The 14987-nt window shown below is 36.2% G+C and overlaps 1 protein-coding gene across 1 annotated transcript in view; it reads left to right on the top strand.

Annotated features, from left to right (window-relative positions):
- Positions 1-14987, top strand: part of SPOCK3 (SPARC (osteonectin), cwcv and kazal like domains proteoglycan 3) — a 461901-nt gene that overhangs the window by 309132 nt on the left and 137782 nt on the right. The window contains exon 6 of the mRNA XM_046656940.1: positions 14419-14533. Within this exon, the coding sequence (XP_046512896.1) occupies positions 14419-14533 (115 nt within the window). The remainder of the gene's footprint in view (positions 1-14418; positions 14534-14987) is intronic.

Here is a 14987-nt window from a genome sequence, read left to right as displayed (position 1 = left end):
TACAAACTTCTAATGATTCCCCAGATTTTATTCTGCCAACACTTTGCTCACATACAAATAAATAAACATTACAAATAGAAGATATACACTAATAGAATACAAATAAACCAACAAACAAAATGAGAAAAGTCAACATGAGCAACAGTGAACAATGCAAACAATTAAGAACAAAATCAGATTTAGGTTTCAATACTTAAAATACTAAAATTGTCAGATAAATAACTAGGTAAATCAAAACATACTGCCACTATGTAAAATATTTGTTGTTGTTGTTGAGGAAAATTGGCGGTGAGCTAACATCTGTTGCCAATCTTCCTCTTTTTGCTTGAGGAAGATTGTCCCTGAGCTAACATCTGTGCCAGCCTTCCTCTATTTTGTTTGTAGGATGCTGCCACAGCGTGGCTTGATGAGTGGTGTGTAGGTCCACACTCGGGATCTGAATCCATGAACCCCAGGCTGCTGAAGCAGAGTGTGTGAACTTAACCACTACACCACAGGGCCGGCCCCTATAGAATATTTTTAATGTGTGAAATGTTTAAAGACACAAGAGTAGTTTTCTTGAGGAGGAAAAACATGGGGGTGGCTCTGAAAGACCAAAGACCATTAATGTCTCTCCCTCTACCATGTCTCTCAGGGTCTAAGGTGTTCTCTCCCCAAGGGCTAGGGTTGTTGCTCTCCTTCCATAAACACAAAATTAGCATGCCCCATTTCAGAATTAAAATTTCTCCATTTCTTCTTATCAGTTCCTAAACTCTGCACTTAAGTATTTCATCCGTTATAGTCCAGTCCAGGAAGGACAAGGGCATTTTTGTAAAAGTGAGACAGACATTATGTTCTTAACCTTGGCCTGCATGGCCTACTGTCAAGAGACCTAGAGAGCAGTATGATCTTGGACCATGTTAATCCAACAGGAGAATCCAAGTGGCTGAACCAGAATTGAGCTTGAATTCCCATATCCCTTTTGGACAGGCTGTCACCCGAAGGTACAGCAATCAGGCCAGCCTGTGGTTACTATTAGGAGAAAGAAAGAAAAAGCCTAAATGGTTATAGTAGGTATGTATAAACTCTTTTCCTTTAGTTAATTACTCAGGCACCAGCTGATAGGGTATGTTCACTTTCTGGAGACAGCAAAATTCAGTGACCAAACTGGCTTACTAAGGTGAGGGAGGTAGAGTCAGAAATCTTTCTGAGCAGATTTTTGAAGAGACCATCCCAATATTTAGAATATCAGATGCTTGTGGATGGTGAGGCGCATGGAAGGTCCATTAAAAACCTTGCCTGTGAGCCCACTGTTCAGTAGATTTTGTGATAAAAGTTGCCCTGTTGTCAGACTAGAAATAGTCTAAAAAGTCTAACACATGACACAGACTATTTCAAAGGACATGACATTAGGGTGTGGCCAGAGTCAGCTGATGGAAGTGGAATAGCAACAGCATTACCTGAAGATGTGTCAAGAGAGACTTGTTGCCGAAAGGGTCCGTTAGTGTCGTGGAACCCCAAAGATAGGGAGTATAACACCTTGCAGCACAGCTTCCAAATCAGCCTGTTGGTTTACCTGATATAAATGACCAAATAGAATGTCCAAGGGAGGAACATACTCCTTCCAATACCCAAAGAGTCCACTTAGTTGCTGGGACTTCTTTTTTAGTGATGACCAAAGAGAGAACAGTTTTCCTTCAGTGTTGGAAAGGCAGTATTGTGAATCTACCCAGATAATTTTAAGAAACTAGTTAGCAGGCAGGCCCCTGGATTTTGTCGGTTTATCAGCTCTTCCTGCTGGCAGAGGTGGAATAACACTGCAGTCAGCATCATTGGGTCTCAATCCTCTGACTTTCCAACCAACACAGCTGCATCCTTATAGGGAAAGCTTTGGACATTAGAGGTTATAAACACCCACTGGTGGCAAATGGTGAAATTTTTCCCTCTTGAAAACTTAACATGTGGCTCTTGGCTCTTTTTTGGATAAGGGAGATCTTCTCTAGCACTTACCAGACAGTGAAGTACAAACACATAGCACATCAATACCTACTATCCATTCAGATGGAGAAGTAATAACAATATCCATTGAGTTTGTCCAAAAAGCCCCATGAGAAAGGTCATGTTGGCTTACCTTCCATATTGTAAATCCTGCCTAAGCCCCATGAGTTGAATCCAGTGGTTGAGCCCCAATAGAAGCTGACATGTTGGTGACTTGAGTGTCTATATCCAACACAGACATAAAAGCTTGAGCCTCTCCTCTACCCCAAAGTTCTTCAGTACGTTTGGATCAATGTTCATGGCCTTCTGTCTCATTTAGAAATAAGGAAACCTTGATCTTGTTGTCAAGATAATACCCCTTCCTCCTCCTGCCTGGAGGCTCGTGAGCATTAACCAAAGCAGTATTTAGACAGTTTCGGTCAATCTTACCCCTTGCTACTCAGGCTTGAAATTTTCAGTAGCAGGTAAAACAGTGGGTGAACCTTACAATACCTTTGGCTCATGACTTAGGTGAGAGCATTCACTACTGGATCATAGGAAATCTTCTCATATCTTCTAATCTGGTCCATGGGGCTTGGTGTCCCTTCACTTCTAGAAAGCCATATCTGTGTCAGCATCACATCCTTATTGCTAAAAAAAAGTCAAGAACTATGAAGGATTTGAGATTTTTACCCTACTGGCAAGTAAATGCCACAGTTTCATGAATGCAGGCAGAAGACATGAGCCTCCTGGGTCAGAGACAAAAGAATTTATTACTTATAACACAAGCAGCATAATTTTTTTGTTTATGTCAGCTCTTCTTTCCCCACAGGGGCAATGCAGAGTGGCCCAATTGGGTGTTCCACACACATTGGGTTTGTGTCACAGCTAAGGATATATGGGTATTTTATAATGGGCTGTAGACAAGCTTCCTGAAACTTTTCCCTGTGAGAAGACATTATCTTTATTTTACTGGGAAACAAACAAATCTGCCTGGTCTTCCGGAAGGAGACATTGTCTCTATCTTGCAAGGGTATTTACTATACAAACAAAACTGAATAGATAATACAAAACAAAAGGCTGTCAATGCCTCTGTTCCCATGATGTACAGAAACACAGGAGATCCATAGGGACTTGTGTCTCAACACTACAAAATAGTAGGGTAGCTCTATAATGTCAGAAAAACTAGATATACAGAGAAAAGTCATAGAAGATGAAGAGAATTGCTACAAAATGATTAATATGTTAATTTACCTGGAAAATCTAATATAATAATTCTAATCTTGTATATATGTAGTAAAATAGTCTCAAGATATATAAAGTAATCTTGTATGTATATAGTAAAATAGTCTGAAGACATAAAAAGAACTTTCTACAGGAAGAAATTATCAAGTCTCACTAACATGTCGTGAGATTTCAACACTCCTCTCTTAGCAATTAATAGAGCTACAGACAACAAATGTTAGGCTCCTCCCCTCTGTCCCCTGGCTCAGAGTAAGTCAGTGGGACCCACTGCACACTGATGGAGGGAGAAGGGTTGAACCCTGTGTTATAGCCCTGGAGGAGTGCCTACCTGTGCCTAAGAACATGGCATATTTAGTGAGGAATGTTCTTGGAATTTGTATTCTGAGATGACCAGCAAGACTGTCAGATTAGTTCTGCTGAGCTATTAAGAAAATAGATTGAGCATGTAAGTAAATTTATGTCTCTCATTTGTTGGAGAAAGTAGTTACAAAGATAGAAAATGGGAGGCTGGAAAGAATTCTGAGATGTTGGATTGAAATTGGAGGGATCAGTATGAACTCATGTTGAATATTTTTGGGGTTTAAAACAATATATATACAAGGACACATGGAATTTGTTACAGTTGTTTTTGTGTGCATGTGTATCCTAGAAGGTTGGCTGTTTATTTACAATATTTAATAAACTATCCACCTCTGCAGGTGAACTTGTTTGCTTCTGTTATCTCTGTTTCACCTTACCCGGACTGTTTTTCTTTTTCGTATTCACCTTTCTTGGATAAACTCATATTTAAGAATATGTATTAGCCACTCCAGTTAGCAGGTCCTCCCTCTTTACTGTAGCGAACATGGCCAGGAGTCTTCCTTCCCAATGTGTACGAGAAGCCATGGTCTTAGATGCGCATTTATTCCTGTAGTCAGTCAATGGAAGGCACAGTAACTCTGGGTATAATGGCTTCTCAGGTTACCCTCTGAGATTTGCACAAGAGGAAACTTTGCCTAGTGGAGAAACAAAGTTTATGCGTTTATGTATTCGTGTCAAAACCATTTGCACCAGATCTTCCCTATCTTTCTCTTTGAGCACATCCCAAGGTATTTCATTGCTACCAGTGCTTAAAACTCCATGGGGGGCCGGCTCCGTGGCCTAGTGGTTAAGTTCGTGCGCTCCGCTGCGGCGGCCCAGGGTTTGGATCCTGGGCGCGGACATGGCACCACTCCTCAGGCCATGTTGAGGCAGTGTCCCACATGCCACAACTAGAAGGACCTGCAACTAAGATATACAACTATGTACATGGGGGTTTGGGGAGATAAAGCCAAAAAAAAAAAAAGGAAGATTGGCAACAGTTGTTAGCTCAGGTGCCAATCTTTAAAAAAAAAAAAAAGGACTGCATAGGGGCTATTGACCATTAAGCATATATCTTAGCTATAAGAATAGTACATAATTATAGATAGGCTCTTGGTATTTCTTATGCATAATAAACAAGGAATTTCCTCAAGCTTTATGTTTATTAAAACAGTTAATATAAAAATTTAAGTATGTAAGCCCAATAGACGTTGAAATGTATGCACAAGATGTCACAATTTAGTATTTTTGTTTGCGTAATTGTTGAAGTCATCTCCTGCTTTGAGATTTTCAGTCTTTTCTCTTGTTGAGTAAATTTAACCTTCTGTCCTGAATCTTTTTTTTTTATTGAGTTATTGATAGGTTACAATCTTGTGAAATTTCAGTTGTACATTAATGTTTGTCAGTCATGTAGTAGGTGCACCATTTCACCCTTTGTGCCCACCCCCCACCCCACCTTTCACCTGGTATCCACTAAACTGTTCTTAGTCCATAATTTTAAATTCCTCATATGAGTGGAGTCATACACAGATTGTCCTTCTCTCGCTGGCTTATTTCACTTAACATAATTCTCTCAAGGTCCATCCATGTTGTTGCAAATGGAATGATTTTGTTCTGTTTTGCAGCTGAGTAGTATTCCATTGTATATATGTACCACATCTTCTTTATCCATTCGTCTGTTGCTGGACACTTAGGTTGCTTCCACGTCTTGGCTATTGTAAACAGTGCTGCAATAAACATTGGGGTGCATAGGACTTTTGGGATTGCTGAGTTCAAGCTCTTTGGATAAATACCCAGTAGTGGGATGGCTGGATCGTATGGTAGTTCTATTTTTAATTTTTTGAGGAATCTCCATACTGTTTTCCATAGTGGCTGCACCAGTTTGCATTCCCACCAGCAGTGTATGAGGGTTCCTTTTTCTCCGCAACCTCTCCAACATTTGTTGCTATTAGTTTTAGATATTTTTGTCATTCTAATGGGTGTAAGGTGATATCTTAGTGTAGTTTTGATTTGCATTTCCCTGATGATCAGTGATGATGAGCATCTTTTCATGTGCCTATTGGCCATCAGTATATCTTCTTTGGAGAAATGTCTGTTCATGTCTCCAGCCCATTTTTTGATTGGGTTGTTTGATATTTTGTTGTTGAGTTGTGAGAGTTCTTTATATATTATGGATATTAAGCCTTTGTCAGATATATGACTTGCAAATATTTTTTCCCAGTTAGTGGGTTGTTTTTTTGTTTCAATCCTGTTTTCATTTGCCTTGAAGAAGCTCTTTAATCTGATGAAGTCCCATTTGTTTATTCTTTCTATTGTTTCCCTTCTCTGAGAAGGCATGGTGTCTGAAAAGATCCTTTTAATACTGATGTCAAAGAGTGTACTGCCTACGTTTTCTTCCAGAAGCCTTATGGTTTCAGGTCTCACCTTTAGGTCTTTGATCCATTTTGAGTTTATTTTGGTGAATGGTGAAAAAGAATGGTCAATTTTCATTCTTTTACATGTGGCTTTCCAGTTTTCCCAGCACCATTTGTTGAAAAGACTTTCTTTTCTCCATTGTATCCCCTCAGCTCCTTTGTCAAAGATAAGCTGTCCATAGATGTGTGGTTTTATTTCTGGGCTTTCAATTCTGTTCCATTGATCTGTGCACCTGTTTTTGTACCAGTACCATGCTGTTTTGATTACTGTAGCTTTGTAGTATGTCTTGAAGTCAGGGATTGTGATGCCTCCCGTTTTGTTCTTTTTTTCTCAGGATTGCTTTAGAAATTCGAGGTCTTTTGTTGCCCCATATGAATTTTAGGATTCTTTGTTCTAATTCTGTAAAGGATGTCATTGGGATTCTGATTGGGATGGCGTTGAATCTGTAGATTGCTTTAGGTAGAACGGACATTTTAACTATGTTTATTCTTCCAATCCATGTACATGGAATGTCTTTCCATCTCCTTATGTCGTCATCCAATTCTCTCAGAAAGGCCTTGTAATTTTCATTATATAGGTCCTTCACTTCCTTAGTTAAATTTACCCCAAGGTTATTTTATTCTTTTTGTTGCGATTGTGAATGGTATTGTATTCTTGAGTTCTTTTTCTGTTGGTTCATTACTGGAGTATAGAAATGCTACTGATTTATGCAAATTGATTTTATACCCTGCAACTTTGCTGTAGTTGTTGATTACTTCTAACAGTTTTCCAATGGATTCTTTGGGGTTTTCTATATGTAAGATCATGTCGTCTGCAAACAGCGAGAGTTTCACTTCTTCCCTCCCTATTTGGATTCCTTTTATTCCTTTTTCTTGCCTGATTGCTCTGGCCAGGACCTCCAGTACTATGTTAAATAAGAGTGGTGATAGAGGGCATCCTTGTCTCATTCCTGTTTTCAGGGGGATGGAGTTCGGTTTTTGCCCATTGAGTATGATGTTGGCTATGGGTTTGTCATATATGGCCTTTATTATGTTGAGGTAGTTTCCTTCTATGCCCATTTTGTTCAGAGTTTTTATCATAAATGGCTGTTGGATCTTGCCAAATGCCTTCTCTGCATCTATTGAGATGATCATGTGGTTTTTATTCCTCAGTTTGTTGATGTGGTGTATCACGTTGATTGATTTGCGGATGTTGAACCATCCCTGTGTCCCTGGTATGAATCCCACCTGATCCTGATGTATGATTCTTTTGATGAATTGCTGAATTCTGGTTGCCAAAATTTTGTTTAGAATTTTTGCATCTATGTTCATCAGTGATATTGGCCTGTAGTTCTCTTTTTTCGTGGTGTCCTTGTCAGATTTTGGTATCAGCGTGATGTTGGCCTCATAGAATGTGTTAGGAAGTGTTCCATCTTCCCTAATTTTTTGGAATAGCTTGAAAAGGATAGGTATTAAATCCTCTCTGAAAGTTTGGTAGAATTCCCCAGGAAAGCCATCTGGTCCTGGGGTTTTATTCTTTGGGATGTTTTTGATTGCTGTTTCAATCTCTTTCCTTGTGATTGGTCTGTTCAAATTGTCTGCCTCTTCTTAAGTGAGCTTTGGGAGATTGTAGGAGTCCAAGAATTTATCCATTTCCTCTAGGTTATCCATTCTGTTGGCATATAGTTTTTTGTAGTATTCTCTTATAATCTGTTGTATTTCTGCAGAGTCTGTTGTTATTTCTCCTCGCTCATTTCTGATTTTGTTTATTTGAGCTTTCTCCCTTTTTTTCTTTGTAAGTCTGGCTAGTGGTTTGTCAATTTTATTTATCGTCTCGAAAAACCAGCTCTTTGTCTCATTGATCCTTTCTACTGCCTTTTTCGTTTCAATAGTATTTATTTCTGCTCTGATTTTTATTATTTCTCTCCTTCTGCTGACTTTGGGCTTCATTTGTTCTTTTTTCTCTAGTTCAGTTAGGTGTGCTTTAAGGTTGCTTATTTGGGATTTTTCTTGTTTGTTAAGATGTGCCTGTATTGCGATGAATTTTCCTCTTAATACAGCTTTTGCTGTATCCCTTATGAGTTGGTATGGCATGCTATCATTTTCATTTGTTTCCAGGTATTTTTTTACTTCTTCTTTAATTTCTTCAATGATCCATTGCTTGTTCAGTAGTGTGTTGTTTAGTCTCTACATCCTGGTGCCTTTCTCAGCTTTTTTCTTGTAATTAATTTATAGCCTCATAGCACTATGATCTGAGAAGATGATTGTTATTATTTCAATTTTTTTAAATTTGTAGAGGCTTACCTTGTTTCCCAACATATGGTCTATCCAAGAGAATGTTCCATGTGCACTTGAGAAGAATGTGTATTCAGCTCTTTCAGGGTGAAGTGATCTATATATGTCTATTAAGTCCAATTGTTTTAGTTTTTCATTTAGCTCCACTATTTTCTTGTTGGTTTTCTGTCTGGATGATCTGTCCATTGATGTGAGTGGGGTGTTGAGGTCCCCTACTATTACTGTGTTGTTTTTAACATCTTCCTTTAGGTCTGTTAATAGTTGCTTTATGAATCTTGGTCCTCCTGTGTTGGGTGCATAGATATTTATAAGCGTTATTTCTTCTTGATGAAGTGTCCCTTTGATCATTATATATTGTCCCTCTGTGTCTCTCTTTACCTGTCTTATTTTGAAATCCACTTGGTCTGATATGAGAATTGCAACACCTGCCTTCTTTTCCTTGCTATTTGCTTGAAGTATTGTCCTCCACCCCTTCACCCTGAGTCTGTGTTTGTCCTTGGGGCTGAGGTGTGTTTCCTGGAGGCAACACTGTCCTGAATCTTTCATCTCTGTGTATGTTCTTTTAAAATCCCTTCTTATTTACTCCTATTCTTTTTCAAAGATTCTCTTCCATTTATATCTGTAAAAATAATTTCTTCTCAAATATCATCCTCATTTTTAGGAGTACTTGGTATCATGATCTTCTATTTTCATCCATTCCTTAATTATTTTTAACCATTCCTGTATCTTTAAGGAAAATTCTATAAGCTGTTATCTATCAAAGTCCATATTATATATTAAGATAAATAATGAGAATGTAGATCAATAGTAAGTTAAAATGATTTCATTAATTTTGTGTATGTATTATGTCAATCATCAAACATGTTTTTATAGATTTTACTTTAACTGAAGCTATTACTGATAATGGAAAGCAACATTGGTCTGGAATAATTTGAACAAGAATTTTAGTTTAATGACAAATTCAATGAACTGTAAAAATGAGGCGATTGTAAAGTAAACATACTATCCTTTTGATCCTTAAAAAACTTTAATTTATTACCAGATATTGAAGTCTAGGATATCTGTTTACAACAATGGCCTAACAAAGAGGAAAATGTGTATATGAACTGTTCATTATGCACACAAATCACAAAATAAGAGACATTTGACAACAGATGATCTTATAACTCAACTAAATAATTCAATAGTATGAAAAATAGTAAGGTTTTTTTAATATGCATTCACTCACAGTCTTGACTGAGACGAGAGAATACACAATCCTGACATTCTAGGACTACTTTGCGTTAAATAGAGTTTGCAGCAGAATGTAATGCAGCAATCCCATGTACATCTGTGATCATACTCAGATACTCTTCAAAGGGAAACCCTCCAAAAACCAGTATTGCATCCAATCCTGTGTTCACAATCCATATGTCAAGTTGTTTTCTCTTTGGCATGTTCTGATGTTGTACTACAGGACAGTGTAAGCTCTGTCCCAAAGGAGAAGTTTATGCTGGGTATTTTGAGATGTGTTTAATTTCAGAAGACAAATAAAATATCTGTAATAATAATACCTATTTGGAAAATTGAAGATATACCTACTGGTCCAGAGATTACATTACATCTAAGAGAATGTGTTCAGTAAGATAAAGGTAAAGGATACTTTTCTGCCTCATTTTTTCCTGGCAGTGCTCATTGCTCTGGTAATCTAGTTAACAAGAGAACACTATTTTAACTGGTTCATGACTACATAACAAGGATTGTAAATTTATTAACCTGAGTTAAAGTGCCTTTACTGTCCTCATGTCCTCTCACCTCAGTTAAAATCAACCTGTCTTCTGCAATATAATTGCCCGCCCCCCCACTTATTTGCTGGGAATACATTCTAAGACCTCCAGTGGAACCTGAAACCATGCATAGTACCGAACACTATATATATATATATATACATACACTATGTTTTTTCCTATACACACATACCTATGATAAAGTTTATTATATAAATTAGGCACAGTAAGAGTTTAACAACAATAATTAATAATAAAATAGAATAACTATGACAATATACTTTACAGCTTTTCTTTGGCATATCCTGATTGCCAGCATCACTACTCTTCCACTTTGGGGCCATTATTAAGTGATTTCATCACCTTACTCAGAATGGCATGCATTTTAAAACTTAAGAATTGTTTATTTCTAAAATTTTTCATTTAATGTTTTCAGACCGCTGGTAACTGAAACCATGGAAGGCAACACTGTGGATAAGGGGAACTCCTATACCCAACTTCTAGATGCTGACTTGAATGCCTGATAGAAACAGTTTGAAGTAGAAGGAATAAGAGGAAATTGACTTGCGTATCAGTGCGCCTTAGAGATTGCTTAAATTAAGGACTTAATATTCTCAGGACTCTATTTGGTCCTTTTTTCATTTGGACTTTGCTTAGTAGCATCTGTGCTCACATCCTTAGTATTGTCCCTGTAAAAGGCCTACCTCTGTCCCCTCAGATCTAACTGAGAATGTAGAAAAAATGACTGTGACCTGCCTCGTGTCACCCATGGTGAGGGTGGTATGATATAACATTTTGTAGGGTAAAAGAAGTTTCCAAAAATAAAGTTTTTGGTGAGACGAGAAGTTACCCAAAATAAGCAGGGTGTTATTCCTTAATGAAAACTAGAGTGTTAAGCAGATTAAACAATGGTATAGTGTCTACTTTAGTGTAAAGGGTCGATAAAAGTTGTTCCTATGTTTAACTCCCCACTTGTGCATGTATGCTACAATTATGATATATGTGTGCAAATAGTAAGTCCCTACTGAATGAATGAATTCAAGACGAATTAACTCATTTTTTCCTCCTCTGATTGTCTTTGCATGGGAAACACCAGAGTGGGGATCTGAAAAACTCAAGTGGAGGAGATTTACTTAAAAAGTGTTAGCTATAGCTAAGTATGAGGGATTCTATTCATGAAGGCTCAGATAGTGTCTACGATATTGGTTATCTAAGGTATAAAAAGGTATAATGTAATAGATTCATCAGTCCAATAGATTAAAAGAGAGAGACTAAAACATCAGTGATTCATAATATTCCATATTTCCCAATTTGTTTTTTCACTTGACTAAAAATTTTCGCCATTTCAATGAGAAACAGAACATTGTTGCTGTTTTTACCTCTTGCTAATTCTATACTTGTTCTACATTGGAAGCACTATAAAATAGTGCTTGAATCCTATTTTAGCCATATATTTTTCATCAGTTGCATAAGGTCTCTAAGCTTCACGTGTAAAATTTATATAAAAAAATACCTATCTTATTTTGATGATCAAAAAGCTAATGTATCAACACTGCTTGTCACAGTTCTTGACACATAGTGATGCCACAATGAAAATAGTAATTTATAAACTGTATTTTGTTGTTTTAGCTGATTTTCATTTTCTGCTTTTTCTGGATAATCAAAGTCCCTGTAGTTGGTAGTTTTTTATACCATTGTTTTTATTTTATATGCATTACTTTCATGAATGCCCAAGAAAAAATTCCTAAGGAAATATGGAACAGATCTTGGGAGTTTAGTTAATCCATTTAATCCATTCTTTGTCTTTCAGTGGACCAGTGCCTACATCAGGGCTTCTCAATCTGTGTACTACTGACATTTGAGTTCAGATAATGCTTTATTTTGGGGGGCTGACCTGTGCATTGTAAGATTTTTAGCAGCATTTCTGGCTGTAACTAGTTGGGGCCAGAGCAATCCCCCTAACCGGCTAGTGGAGACAACTAAAAATGTCTCCAGATGTCCCCTGGGGGGCAAAATCATCTCCATCTGAGAATCTCGGATTGAAGTCATCTCCCATGGCCATGGTGATTGCGTCATCTTGAAGACCTGTAACAGTAGCCTCTCCCAGTCTTTGCTGACCCTGATGGCTGAGGTCTTTTCTTTGGGCAGCCTAGATCTCTCCTAGTAAGATCATATTTCTTCTTTGATCTTGTTATGAAGCCAAGACTTTAACTTACTTTCCATGACAAGTGTCAATTTTGACCACTGAAACATCATTCTGCAGGCTTGCTTTTCACAATATCTCATAACTTAAGTGTTCTCAATACTCAGGGTCTTAATCAGGAAGGCATTAATCATGTCTTTCTCTACAGTATTTGCATTTTTTGGTAATTATAGACTAATGAGCATGCCCTTTATGTGATATTTTAGTTCACTTATACCTTGATAAATATTTCAGCTTTGGGATAATTTAGTAAATTGGACATTATTAATTAGAAATGCAATCAGTGGATGTAGGTAAAAAATATTTCAAAATAACACTTTTCATGTCTTAGTATTCTTTGAATAAAATTCTTCATGAAGACTCCTTTTTTTCCCAAATCAATCCATAAGTAAATACAACTAAATGGTTTTCTGATTACAGGAAGCTAGATTCAATAACTGTGCGCATGGGGTATATTTGCTGTACGTTTGATTCTGCCGCTCTTTACAGAAACACATCCAGAAACAAAGTGTTCTGTAGAATCATTCTGAAAGAGAAATTGTTTCATTTATAAAGCAATTCTTTTGCAAAACTGTAACTTTATCATTTAACGCAAATCTTGCAGACAGCTTTGAAATTTTTAAATTATAATTATGTCAAAGAAAATTAGCTAAGAGGTGAAACTTTTTTGATGCAAGTTAAATTTTTATAAAGATTGTGCTCTTTTCTTGTAAATTACTTCCTTGGTAAATAACATTACAAACAATGACACCTCAACTTTTAAACAGAAAATACGTGATTCACCTTTTTAATAAGCTAACACCTCATGTATTTTTGTTGTTCATTCAAGTATTTTTCAAACTTTCATCTTCTTTGAATAAAAAATCATTGCTAAAATAAACTACATTTAAAATGTAAATGAGTAAAGCGTAATGTATCTTGGAAGGGAGCAAACATATTTTCAAATTTCAAAATTCAATATTAGCTATAATTAATATTGACTTTTGACTTTGCCTGTTCATATACCACTTACAATTGCTCTTGAACTTTTCTTAAATTATGTCATGAGTCAGAATTTTCTTGTGACCCGATCCAGGGTTCTGAAGTACTAAGTTAAAAGAAGTAACCATAAAGAATATGAGATTTCAAGTCTCAAAGTTTTATATAAATTATTTGGCTTTCATCAAAGCACTCATAATTTCTTAACTCTTTCTACTTTTGATTAGTTCCTGGGCATTTGTAATTACACTTAAAATTCATTGTGATTTTAGATGACAAGTTCATTTTGTTCAGTTATTGAAATATTGAATAATGAGAAATAATACCTTTGAAAGAGTTTATTCCTCCAAAAAGGCCCACTAAGTCACTACAAGTATGTTCCAAGTGTAATAATTCTTAATCATTTGTTGCAGGGCTAGTTAAGAATTTTGCTTGTCCATTAGAGAGTTATTTGACAAGGAAAAAAAATGTTGCACAGATGTGTGTAATCTGTTTAGTCATTGGGTGTATTCAGTGCTTCTTGTTATCAGCTGAAGCTGAATTAAATTAGTCACTGGTGCATTTGTCGATGGGAGCCAGAAAGTCTACCCTATTTACTTTTAAAATAATTTGCACTGAGCAAATTATGGACGTAGCCACTAAAGAAATCACATTACTTCAGAATTAGCAAGATCTATTTCTTGTAGAGTAGGAAGATAATTATTGCCTCTTGAAAGATGGAGTAGGTTTACAATATTTTTAATCATATCAAATGTGCAGTTATAAAATATCACCGTAAGAATGAGTTAAGGGTACTCAGGCTTAAAATTCTGCAGAGAGTAATGTTTACAAATAAAGTCAAAGAAAAACCAAACTAAAAAAAAAACCCTCATGTGACGTAATAATTTTTATTATTTGCCTTTAATTTCATTCAGATTTTGTTAATATTTACTGAGAGCCTGGTTCATGGTAGCTACTGCTGTTTGGTTCTTAAAAAGCTGTAGGTTCAGTCTTAATATCTCAATTATTCATATAGGAAAATAGAGGCTGAAAACATTTAGAAAATTAGCCCCTAATGCCGCATTTAGGAAATGGTATGCATAAGACTTGAATTCAGGTGTAATGCTGTTTGTTCTCTCCCATTCATTTATCTTTCTCCATAGCATGTATAATAAAATTGCAACTGTAATATTGTCACATTTTTGACTTTTTATTGATATAACTAAATATATTAGAATTATTATTGTTTTATCTTTTTATACAGTGCAAACTAGAATATCAGACATGTGTCTTAGGAAAACAGATCTCAGTCAAATGTGAAGGACGTTGCCCTTGTCCTTCAGATAAGTCCACAAGTACAAGCAGAAATGTTAAGAGAGGTAAGTGATGCCAATTTACTTATAATTTTATATTGATTCCCTCTATTAAAATGTTTTGCAATAAATGTTAAGCAATTAAATACACAATGAAATTTACTTTTATAAAAATACATAACAGTAGTTGTATTGTAAGTGAAGTTTCTTTTCCTTTAGCTTCAATTATTATAGCAAATAATGTTTTTCTATAGATTTCCATTTATCTCCATAGTGATAGCTGGATGCTTCTTTCTTGCATGCTCACCATACATAAGAAATCTAAAGCAATGTCTTCTATAATTATTTTGTCTAAAATGTGAGTTTTACATACAAGTTTTCTTTTGGAGCAACCAAATGAACAGTGGTAACATAGCCAGTGATAAAGTAGTTTGGTCAGAGTGAAACTGGTCAATTAGTACAATCTTTTGAAATGAAAATGTCTACCCCATATGGAGTGTGTGTGTGTGGATAAAATTTC

Source organism: Equus quagga, chromosome 3 (genome assembly GCF_021613505.1).
Source record: "Equus quagga isolate Etosha38 chromosome 3, UCLA_HA_Equagga_1.0, whole genome shotgun sequence".
Lineage (NCBI taxonomy): Eukaryota > Metazoa > Chordata > Mammalia > Perissodactyla > Equidae > Equus > Equus quagga.
The sequence above is the reverse complement of the archived record's forward strand: the minus strand, read 5'-3'. Positions and strand labels throughout refer to the sequence as shown.